This window comes from Onychostoma macrolepis, chromosome 20 (assembly GCF_012432095.1).
Source record: "Onychostoma macrolepis isolate SWU-2019 chromosome 20, ASM1243209v1, whole genome shotgun sequence".
Classification (NCBI taxonomy): Eukaryota; Metazoa; Chordata; class Actinopteri; order Cypriniformes; family Cyprinidae; genus Onychostoma; species Onychostoma macrolepis.
Genome location: NC_081174.1, coordinates 27,472,606 through 27,484,623, shown reverse-complemented (window position 1 = coordinate 27,484,623; position 12,018 = coordinate 27,472,606). Strand labels below are relative to the sequence as shown.

At 38.1% G+C, this 12,018-nt stretch overlaps 1 protein-coding gene across 1 annotated transcript; it reads right to left on the bottom strand.

The window, feature by feature from the left end:
* Window positions 1–72: 72 nt before the first annotated feature.
* chgb (chromogranin B) lies at window positions 73–4,931 on the bottom strand. Its single transcript, XM_058756952.1, has 5 exons — window positions 4,448–4,931; window positions 4,175–4,221; window positions 3,992–4,085; window positions 1,685–3,606; window positions 73–208 (listed from the first exon to the last, which is right to left on the bottom strand). Exons 1-5 carry the CDS (start codon window positions 4,491–4,493, stop codon window positions 152–154), a joined length of 2,166 nt encoding a protein of 721 aa, XP_058612935.1. The 5' UTR covers window positions 4,494–4,931; the 3' UTR covers window positions 73–151.
* Window positions 4,932–12,018: the final 7,087 nt, after the last annotated feature.

The following is a 12,018-nucleotide window of genomic DNA, read 5'->3' as shown; positions in this document are numbered from 1 at the left end:
TAAACACCAATAACAAAATTCTAATGCAGTTATAATCAGGTACGACATATAGTAATGCATTCATCTAAAGCAGCCAAAGCACACTCAAAGCTGATGGAAAATCAAATCAGGCAGCACAAGAAAATGATGTCTTAGATGGTTCTAGGAATGGTTAAGTTGTCTCTTTCATCTGTTGATCCACAGAGGCCAGTTTCTCAAGTTCTTTCAACTGAAAGAAAAGAACAAGAATTAAATGCAGTACTTATGTTTCATAACTCTTTTAAGTGATGCTTAACTTTTGCTTTAATCAGTCCCTGGAGTTGTTTTGTGTGTGTATGCAATCATTGCAGTCTGCCAAAAAATGAAATCTTTCTTTGTGAATGAAATAAATTTTACTGCTCTAGTCAATGAAATATCCTATTTCCACATTTCCAGTAGGAAAGTTATAGGGAAGTGCCTTTAGTTATTCAATATCCCTGTCATGTTGAGGAATGATGCTCTTAGCATCCTGACTTTATCCCCCTACACCCTTAAGTAAATGCATTATTACTTTGTAGTTTGCAGGCATATAGATAACTCTGATATCCTTGTAATAGCACAACATTTGGCTTAAATAGTCACTGGAGAGACATTGATGCTGGAATGTTATTGCCGCTTTTTGGTGCAGCTAGATTGGCATGTAGTAAAGAACTGTAGTCTACCCACATCCTTTCTTAGTCATGCAACTTATCCATGTTGAAGTCTAGCAAGCAGAGATACAGATAAGCTACTTCAAGTGGAAAATCTGGCCTCGTTTTCAAGAGCTCCGTGAAGCAAGTCTTGATTGTGTTGATGTCGTGCTTTGCTTGCAATGCATCCCTGTCTTGTCCTAAACGACTTGGATCAGTGAATACATTTTTATTCCCATTTGTAATATAGCATGTAGGCTCAGTGGGGCCATTTGTTAAACTGGGGTTGTGAAACCTTGTGCAGAGGTCTTCAACCCTGTTCCTGGAGTCCCACTGTCCTGCACAGTTTAGATCCAGCCCTAATCAAAGACACCTGAGGATTGCTTGAAATTCACAGGTAGTTGTGTTGTAGCAGGTTACAAATAAGCTGTCCAGGACAGTGGGTCTCCAGGAGCAGGTTTGAAGACCTAGTGCATTGACCCCCACACCAAAGTTTCTCCAACAGTGCACATTTTGTATATCTCTTATTTGACACACATTCCAGGACTTACCATGTCCACAAACAAGTTTTTGAGTTGAATCAGAATAGGGAGACGCCAAAAATCTGTGTACTGTCAGACAAAATGTGCAAAAAACTTTATCTTAAGAGGTACAACAACTTGTCATTGGGGCAGTAACCTTAAAGGGACATATTTATACCTTATCTACCCTAAAAGGTACATATCAATACCTTAAGGTAGTACTATGAACCTTTTAGGGGTACGAAGATGTCCCTTTAAGGGCACTGCCCCAATGAAATGCTGTTGTACCCCTTAAGATACAATTTTTGCAAATTTTTTCTGAGAGTCTATTGTTAAGGGGCCTTCAAGAACAGAGTTGGGAACCATTGGCCTAGCGGTTAAAGGTCTTATGGTTTCAGATCTAACAAGTGATAATCCATTAAGAATTAACCTTAAGGAAGACTTGTAATCTCTTGTAACTCTCAGGAGACGGTACTGGTAATAAATGTACTGTCACTTGGATAGATCAGACTATACCTCCTCTGGTGTGAGAAGCTTCTGTTGGGGGACACCCTTTTCCTCCTCGGGTGACTCCTCCTGAGTAAGTAGGCCTCTTTTGTACCGGAGAGTCTCGGCAACGTCCTCTAGTTTATGGTAGGGATGCTGGTCAGTACTTTCATCTACCTTATGGCCTCTCTTGTACCAGGCTGGATGGTAGTATCCTCTGTAAATCCATGGGGAACGCTTCTCATAGACGTCACCTTTGTTAAGTAGACGTTCTTCTAACTCATTCTTCTTTTTTGTTAGGTACCTCAACGCAGCCTCTCTGTCCTGCTTCTCCTCTGCAGAACTCTGGTGTCCTTTCTTGAGCTCATCTTCCTCCTCTTGGCTGGTTAAGGGATGCCTCTTTACATTAAGCTCATGGACAATCTCTTCTTCTTCAGGTGAATGGTGCTTGAGGGCATTGTCTGTTGAGTCGTGGAGACTGTGAGTCTTCTCTGAGATGGGTTCATCTTCATCCACGAGCTCTGTGGAGTCGCCACGCTTGTGATGAAGCTTCTTATGGTGATATCTGTGTGTGGGCTTCCAGATCCTTTTATCCATTTCTTCACTCTCCTCTGAGTCCTCATACCTTTTTTCCAGGGGTCTTTCCCCATAATCCTCTTCAGATGAGTCCCGTTTGTGGTGCTTCTTATGGTGGTATCTATGAGTGGGTTTCCAGTATCGCTTTGCGATATCCTCATCTACCTCTTCTGATTCTTCAGACCTCTCTTCCCGAGAGTTTAAGTCCTCATTAAGTTGCTCGTTCAGCAGGTCTTTGTTTGGTTTGTAGTGGCCACCATCCCCATGACTTCTTTTGTGGGTGTAGCTTGGGAAGTCTTCTTGACTTCTGTCATAGTCTGGTTCTTCAAAATCCTCATTCTCACTGCGTTTGTGGTGCTTTTTCTTGTGGTGGTATCTATGTGATGGCTTCCAGATCCGCTTCTCTCTTTCCTCACTCTCCTCATCCTCTTCTTCTCCAAAAGCCCCATGGTTTCTTTTGTGGGTGTAGCTTGGGAAATCTTCTTGGCTTCTATCATAGTCTAGTTCTTCACGTTTTTCTCTGCTGGTCAGATGATGACTCCTTTTATATTCATAAAGAGGGAATTCTTCCTGGCTGCGCTCCTCATCGGGATTATCACGCTTGTAGAGGATGGAAAAATGTCTTTTCTGGGGAAATTCCTCTTGGCTTCTCTCATCATCTGGATCTTCTCTTTTATACTTGTTGCCTCTTTTATAGAAACTTGGGAACTCTTCCTGGCTCCGTTCATCATCCTGTTCATCACGTTTTTCTTTCATCCTTCTTTTCATAAAACTTGGGAACTCTTCCTGGCTCCGTTCATCATCCTGTTCGTCACGTTTTTCTTTCATCCTTCTTTTCATAAAACTTGGGAACTCTTCCTGGCTCCGTTCATCATCCAGTTCGTCACGTTTTTCTTTCATTCTTCTTTTGATAAAACTTGGGAACTCTTCCTGGCTCCGTTCATCATCCAGTTCGTCACGTTTTTCTTTCATTCTTCTTTTCATAAAACTTGGGAACTCTTCCTGGCTCCGTTCATCGTCCAGTTCGTCACGTTTTTCTTTCATTCTTCTTTTGATAAAACTTGGGAACTCTTCCTGGCTCCGTTCATCGTCCAGTTCGTCACGTTTTTCTTTCATTCTTCTTTTCATAAAACTTGGGAACTCTTCCTGGCTCCGTTCATCATCCAGTTCCTCACGCCTGTCTTTGATTCTTCTTTTAACAAAACTTGGGAACTCTTCCTGGCTACGTTCGTCATCCAGCTCCTCCCGTTTGTTAGCTTTGAGAAGATCCTCAATGAGTTCCTCCTCCTTGACTTTAGACTCTCCTCTTGGCTTTTTAAGCTCCTCTTGAGCTGGTTCTAGCGTGTCTTCCACCTTTTTCACAACTGAGGAATGACCTGATCGTAAATTCAGGGAGAGATTAAAGTGGGCACAAAACACTCAAGCAAATGATTTGTAAATCATTTTCACTCCATTGCTTATGCATTGCATGAATACATCCAATTATTCCACAGTCATAGAGTGAGACCACTGACCCATAACTGTCTCATCCACCAAGCATGATGTACTGAGGTTAGAAACTGTGAAGATGATGTAGGCTGACTGTTCTCAAGTTGTATGCCCAAATGATACATTTAATGGATTTAGATGTAAGATCAAACAGAGTTGTGCAATCATTTCCTGGATAAGAATTCTCCTTTTGAGTGCATTTTCAAATAAATCAAATGTTCTCCTCAATAACACAATGAAGCAACACAGTGTGAACAGTGCAAAGTACCATACCTGGTGTAAGGATGTTTTTGCATTCTGGATGCAGCGGAGTATCACCAGTCTTATGCAGTGCCTTTGAAAGGATGTGAACTAAACACTGGGTAAGCTGAAATTAAAGTACGTACTTTAACCAAAAGGAGTAAAACAATAAATGCATTGTTTTTTTCTCTTAGAGACATTGAAGCTACAGCATACCATGTCCTCTCTTCGGCTGTCCTGCTCAACTGGCATGGACTCTCCATCTGGGATAGTAAAAGCCTTGAATTATATTTGTGCAAATGGCAATGCAAAAGCTTATTCATCTCGATATCACCAATTGTCCATGCGTTTTACTCGTGCAAAACCGCTTTAAGAAAATTCCCATCGTGATCTACTATTTGTTCCGCAGCAAACTGCCTTGTTGCTGACCATGGTGCTGAAATGATTTATTCAATGATTCTTTGTGTTCATTAAGATTATTCCACTTACCTGCAGCGAAGAAAACAACCAAGCAGACTAAAGCCGCAAACTTCATGATGCACACAGATGTTTTCTGCTCTTGGTGTTATCCGGAACGGCTCTTGTCTTTGCGGTCTCGAGCAGCAGAGAGGAGCTCCGTTCCGCGTGCTGCAGCTCGAAGCGCGCGCTGCGTCTGTTTTGAGCTCGAGGTGGGACACGCAGGATCTGAGCTCGTGAGTTAGTGGGTTGCTTACGTCACGACCAATGTGAAACCTTAATGAGACCCCACCACCCCCACTTTAATGAAATGTTCTAATCTCCCACTCTAGCCTATGTATGACATTGAAGAGTCGGCTGTGATGTCTGTGCATTTATTTATTTTTTTATTCATATTCATCTTATCGCCTTTCAACCCAGGAGTTTTATGTGTTGAGTTACATAAGTGTGAAAACTAACCCTGGTCTTCCCTATATATTTTGTGACTTGTTTTATAAATCATATGTGACCTTCCAGTCATACATTATCTTGTGTATTTAGTTACAAAGAAAAAAAGAAGTCATTAATTTCCTGCAACATTATTCATTCAATTAAATTGTTCATCCTATCTGAATAATGCTTCTTGTATATTATCGTAGGCTACATAATTGAATAAACGGTCTCCTTTGCAATCTGACAGAATGTTGTGCAACTCTCAGACGCCCACTTCGTTCATGGTTGGTGTGTGTCATGAGGGAATTGTGAAACTGCAAACTAATGTTTGGTACAGGTGCTCCGAGTTTCAGCAGAAGGATTGCACCTGGGATGCTGTAGTTGCTGTGGTAACGGGACCGTCACGGGGCAGTCGGAGTTTTTTAGAGCTGCAGAATGTTAAACGAGTCTTTGATTTATCTTCCACACAAACAGAACAAGGACTGGGCCACATTTCAGTCTGTCAAAACCAGCCAAGGGCACTAGTGGCGATGTTTTCTGGTCCACGCGTGAGAAGGATCAGTAGGTTGCCATTAACATTTCATATGACGATTCAATTAAGTAACGGACAGTAGGTGTAATTGTACACTCAGAAATAACCATTTCGGTCTTCTACGATATTTCAAGGAAAAACTTGCGTTTAATTTAAGCAAATTACTTATTGGTTTTAGAGTAAAAGTTTTATTTTTAGCCAATAACATGATTATGAACATGTATCGTACTACTTTTTTTTTTTTTTTTTACCTTTAGTAGCCTTATAAAAAATATCTGATTTATTATCAGTTTAACTGCATTTATTAAACTACATATTTTCTATATCATCTCTGCTTAGTCTGTTTACATAGTCACTATTAAAGTTTGTCTTTCATTTTCTTAATGCCGCTTTAGGACTAACATTAGTTTGTACAAAATATAATTATTCACCTTAGAGTTTAGTCATTTACTGTTACATTTATTACAGTACATTTGTACCTATCAAGTGTGAGTGTTACAAATGTAACATCCTTTGTGTAGTTCTAGCTTTATTGTGTATGATTTAACATTTAATTGACAGATAATGACTCTGAAATTATATACATCTTTAATACATTAAATTTCAAATGTTTAAACATTTTCTTAATAATCAAAAACTCAAAACTGTTTCTTATGAGTTGCTACTAAACTTAAATGAGATATCTGACTGAGCTATTATACTATCCGCTATCAGGCTGGCTCTGAGAGACATTGATAAATGTCTTTTAATTAAAGACAGCATAATGAGTCTCATGAATAAATAAGTGATAATTGCATAGCCCTGTCTCACCATATACTAATGGATTTCAACATGCACTATTGTTTTGTTATAAACCGGAACACGAAGCAAGTAATATCTGTAGCATCCCGGTGTTTATCATATTTATTGTCATCCCTCTCCCTCCCCGGGGAAATCGGACCTCTGGCACGCTTGGAAAAAGAAAACAACGTATCCATCATGCTTGTGAAGCTCGAATGCAATGAATTATACAGACATCTTGCCTCTAAAGCCGAAATCCCCGTTCATAATTTATTCGGTCAAAAAAAGAGTGAAGCTTTTAGAGTCATCGCTGCGCATATGTAGGCACGATAAACAGGGAGAATAAGAAGCAGGGTGCAAAGTGTACCTAGAACATACTAGCTGATTTACTAATCGAGTTGATCTCAGATGGGTCCCCAGAATATTGTGAGGTTTGTTTGGCTTTAATCAAAGTCATTTGCATGCAGAAACAAAAGACGGTGGCCAGCAGACGATTCTGCGCTTTGATCTTCTCCTTTTTGGATCCTCGGCATCATAAAACCATCTACGTTGCTGAATTTATATTGAATATTGCTGGTGGTCTGAGGGTGGGTGGTTGTATTGTGAATATATTGTGTGACAGCTTCCTCATGAAATTCCAAAGCGCTTTGTCAGCAGACACACAGCATATATGTCAGATATTATATGTCACAGTCTATAAAACAGTAGGCTATGGCACAGAAATAGCTCCTGTTCTCTTATATAAATGCGGAGTATTGTACATGCACTCACTTTCTTATGCTAAAATGGTATATGATCATTAATTAGTTACTTTTTGTATGTAGTTTGGCGCCCCCTGCAGTCCAGTGAGTGGAATTCACTGTCGTAATTACAGTGTACAGCTGTACACGTGCATTTGTTGCTGCTGTAAAGCAATCCACTCTTTATGCCCATAATTAATTTAACTGATACAATATGTGGTAAAAAATTAGTTTTTCACAGTCCAAGAATAACTAATCTATTTGCTCTCTATTTCTACAGAAAGTTGCCACTAAGTCTTGCTCTATTGCTTATTGGTCCAAATTTGTTGTTAATCTTAAGTGGGAACGTGTTTGGTTATTGCCTCACAAGTTTTTTGTTACATACAAGGTAAAAGAAATTTCTTTCAAAATAATTCATAAATTCTATCCTGTTAAACATTTTTCGCAGTAAGTTTAAGAAGGATGTTAATGTTTTCACATTATCTGGCATTGTAGTCATGTGAAAAACTTATGATGTCTCTATTATCAAAGATTTATATTTTCTTTCTTCTCTCCGTTGTTCCTCTGGCTTTATAATGTCACACTGTTTTGTTTTTGTCGTTTAAAGCATAATAATAATAAAAAATAAAAATAAAACTTACATTCTTCCAAAACAGACATTTGGGAATGAAATCAGAAGCCATTCGCCTTATTAGAAGTCAGTGTGCTATCATAACGAACATGCATTTCAAGGTAAAAAGAAAGAAAAAAAATTGTTTTAATTTCTCTGAGACTATACATGCCACGGTTTTAAGTCTGTATGTCCTGTACAGAGCACATTCAAGCTTTTCAGAGATACTAAATGATTGGATGTTTCACCATGACCACTCTCTCTCCTTGGTCTTCAAAAATGTCTGATATTAATTTAGTGACACTCTTTTGGAAATATGAAAATATTTTGTAATTATCATTTAAATCTAATTTTTAAACTGTGTGTCATAAATCAACATCTCAGGAAAATGTTATGGGGTTTCAAAAAAAAAAATCAATTGTTTTTGCCTTTGCATGTTCATTCGTGTCTTTTTATTTGATTTTTTCCCGATGTCCTCTACCAAGGACATAGCATAACGTATGAATTAAATATCTTCTTTTTTTTTTTTTTAATGCTCTAGTCTAAACAATGTAAAGACATGAAAAAAATAATTTTTTCCTAAAACTTTTTTCTCGGGTCTTAAGAGGTTAAGATTTAAGAACAACTAACTGCCACAAGTAAGAGTTATTCATGCATTCACAATATCCCATAATATATTTCATATGAACATGGCACCCTCAGGCTTTATTTATATTAGACACACAGATCATTTTCTTATTGTGGGTCTCTGGTCTACATCAGACGAATATCCAACAAATAAAGAAATAGGGAGATATTAGGTAAAGGAAATCGTGACCACCACAGGTTTTTGAGCAGTTTTGAGGAGTTTAGGTGTTTTGAAGGGTGTATAGTGCAAAAAAAGACCCGTGTACAGTCTGTTATAGTACAAGCAGTGCTGCAGGTGTTCAGTGAAAGCGCTGCTCTTTTATGCATTCACTGATGAGAAGCTACTGCAACCTGCTCTTTGTGTTCATCTGGGACTGCATCATCTCTCTTGTCCCATAACACACAAATATAGCATCCTTTTTAACATAAAAAGGGTCCCTGCCAGACCCATAACTTGAATTAAACCCTGATATATTTGGCAAAGTACATCTAAAGATATAGATGTAAACAGCATTTGTTTTACTATAAGAACATATTTCTAGTATAACAAAAACCTTTTTACAGTAGTATTTGAATTAAGCTGATCATGCAGGTAGTTGTATGTACCACAGCAACTGATCTGAGAAATACAGTAAGCAGACACACAATGACAAAGTGAGACAGACAGGTGCAGAGAAAGACTGCGAACAGCTGCGCTTTTCCAGCCTTGAGTCCTGTTCTCATTATAAAAGCCCCTGAGAGGAATATGTGTGAGAGTTGAAGCATTCAGACAGACTAGATAATGTTGACAACAATAGAGGAACTGAAGTAGACAGTAGAAGTGCTCAGCAGAGAAGGTACTCTCCCTTTACCCACTGAAATCACTTTATATTTCATCCAAGACACAGGCCACAGTTTCAGGTCAACACAGCAAACTTACTTTGGTGCAGTACGTGAGCATCTGGAGATAAAGACTCGAGCTGAATTTAATCGTGTGTGGAGGGTTTATTGAATAGAAATGTTGACACTTGGGAGCAAAAGCAATACAATATAGAGAATTTTTCATTCTTGCAAGAAAATAGTTATCTCAGAAAAAAAAAAAGGAGTTATGGATCCAGAAATATCCATAGGGGTAAATAAATGCTGCAAATAAATGGTTCATTTGAGGACTAGAACAAAAAATAAATAAATAAAATAATAATAATATGTTTATTATAATAACTTTATAAATTAATTTAACTTCAAATAACAGGACAAAATGATAAAATTAGCAAAGGCAAAATAAAAAAGCTATTTCTTTCAAAAATACAAATGCTTATTATATATTAAAAATGTATATAAATATAAAATATATAGATGCAAAGAACCCTTTAATGTTGGCTACATACTGTGACAATATCCAGAAATCGTTCAAAAGTCTTGATAGGTCAGAATCTTATAGTTTTATTTTTTTCATCAGAGATGACTAAGTGCCAATCCATCATTAAAAATTGAATCCCTGACAATTTTATTCAGGTACTTATATTATTATTCACAGCAGACTTACAGCATGTTATCAGCACACTGACAAGGCAATTTATCACCATAATAAGTGCAATAAACTACTTTATACAATAAATTCTTTAATATTTTTGCTAAACTTCTTTCAGTCGATTTGAGTCAATGATCATGTATACAATCAACACATAAATATGTGAATAACATTTTTGTAGGGAAAATTCTAATATTAAATATTTTGGATTTTATATATATGTATGTATATATATATATATATATATACAGTGGGGCAAAAAAGTATTTAGTCAGCCCCAATTGTGCAAGTTCTCCCACTTAAAAAGATGAGAGAGGCCTGTAATTTTCATCATAGGTATACCTCAACTATGAGAGACAAAATGAGAAAAAAAAAATCCAGAAAAACATATTGTAGGATTTTTAAAGAATTAATTGGTAAATTCCTCGGTAAAATAAGTATTTGGTCACCTAAAAGACCAGTAACTTCTTCTTTAAGAGGCTCCTCTGTCCTCCACTCGTTACCTGCATTAATGGCATCTGTTTGAACTCGTTATCAGTATAAAAGACACCTGTCCACAACCTCAAACAGTCCAACTCCAAACTCCACCATGGCCAAGACCAAAGAGCTGTCAAAGGACACCAGAAACAAAATTGTAGACCTGCACCAGGCTGGGAAGACTGAATCTGCAATAGGTAAGCAGCTTGGTGTGAAGAAATCAACTGTGGGAGCAATTATTAGAAAATGGAAGACATACAAGACCACTGATAATCTCCCTCGATCTGGGGCTCCACGCAAGATCTCACCCGTGGGGTCAAAATGATCACAAGAACTGTGAGCAAAATCCCAGAACCACACGGGGGACCTAGTGAATGACCTGCAGAGAGCTGGGACCAAAGTAACAAAGGCTACCATCAGTAACACACTGCGCCGCCAGGGACTCAAATCCTGCAGTGCCAGACGTGTCCCCTGCTTAAGCCAGTACATGTCCGGCCCGTCTGAAGTTTGCTAGAGAGCATTTGGATGATCCAGAAGAGGATTGGGAGAATGTCATATGGTCAGATGAAACCAAAATATAACTTTTGGTAAAAACTCAAAGAATGCTGAGTTGCATCCAAAGAACACCATACCTACTGTGAAGCATGGGGTGGAAACATCATGCTTTGGGGCTGTTTTTCTGCAAAGGGACCAGGACGACTGATCCGTAAACGAAAGAATGAATGGGGCCATGTATCGTGAGATTTTGAGTGAAAACCTCCTTCCATCAGCAAGGGCATTGAAGATGAAACGTGGCTGGGTCTTTCAGCATGACAATGATCCCAAACACACCGCCCGAACGAAGGAGTGGCTTCATAAGAAGCATTTCAAGGTCCTGGAGTGGCCTAGCCAGTCTCCAGATCTCAACCCCATCGAAAATCTTTGGAGGGAGTGTTGCCCAGCGACAGCCCCAAAACATTACTGCTCTAGAGGAGATCTGCATGGAGGAATGGGCCAAAATACCAGCAACAGTGTGTGAAAACCTTGTGAAGACTTACAGAAAACGTTTGACCTCTGTCATTGCCAACAAAGGGTATATAACAAAGTATTGAGATGAAATTTTGTTATTGACCAAATACTTATTTTCCACCATAATTTGCAAATAAATTCTTTAAAAATCCTACAATGTGATTTTCTGGATTTTTTTTTTTTTCTCATTTTCTCTCATAGTTGAGGTATACCTATGATGAAAATTACAGGCCTCTCTCATCTTTTTAAGTTGGAGCTGCACAATTGGTGGCTGACTAAATACTTTTTTGCCCCACTGTATGTGTATATATAGTTACATTTTTAGTAATTTTGTTGTGTGCTTTTGTCATTTAAATGTTTTTTTTAAATATATATTTTTAAATGTTTTGTTTTAGTTATTTTAATACCTCAGGTTTAACTAAATGATAATGTGACATGTTGCCTTGACAACTATCTGAAGTACAATGAGTTTAAGTTTTTGTAATATATTTTAGTTAATGTTTATATTAAGTAACAAATGTTTTTAATGGTTTTAATTTTACTAATGTAAACCAGTGGATTTGGTCACACTGGAAATCTGCTAAACATGCAGCAGTAGAAACTGCTTCTGCAGAACCATGTGAAAATAACTCGGTTCATAATTTCAGCCTCCCGTCTTTCAGATAATCTGATGGATTCAGGACTCGAGGGACAGGGTGATGAAATGAGAGAGATGCTGATAAGCAGTGTCTGCCTTACAAGACAATATCAGCCAATTAAGTGACTTAATCCAATCCTTCCAAAAGTTTCCACATCAAAGATGACCTGCTGATCCCCTTTAATTCAACAATTACCCTCCGAGATCACGCTTGTCAGCTGATCGCAGCCCTGGTGCCCTATCTGAAATCG

Coding starts and splice junctions, on each gene's coding strand:
- chgb (XM_058756952.1), bottom strand. CDS start 4,493: ATGAAGTTTGCGGCTTTAGTCTGCTTGGTTGTTTTCTTCGCTGCAG. Junction 4,222..4,447: donor GGTTGTTTTCTTCGCTGCAG/GTAAGTGGAATA, acceptor TTACTATCCCAG/ATGGAGAGTCCATGCCAGTT. Junction 4,086..4,174: donor ACAGCCGAAGAGAGGACATG/GTATGCTGTAGC, acceptor CTTTAATTTCAG/CTTACCCAGTGTTTAGTTCA.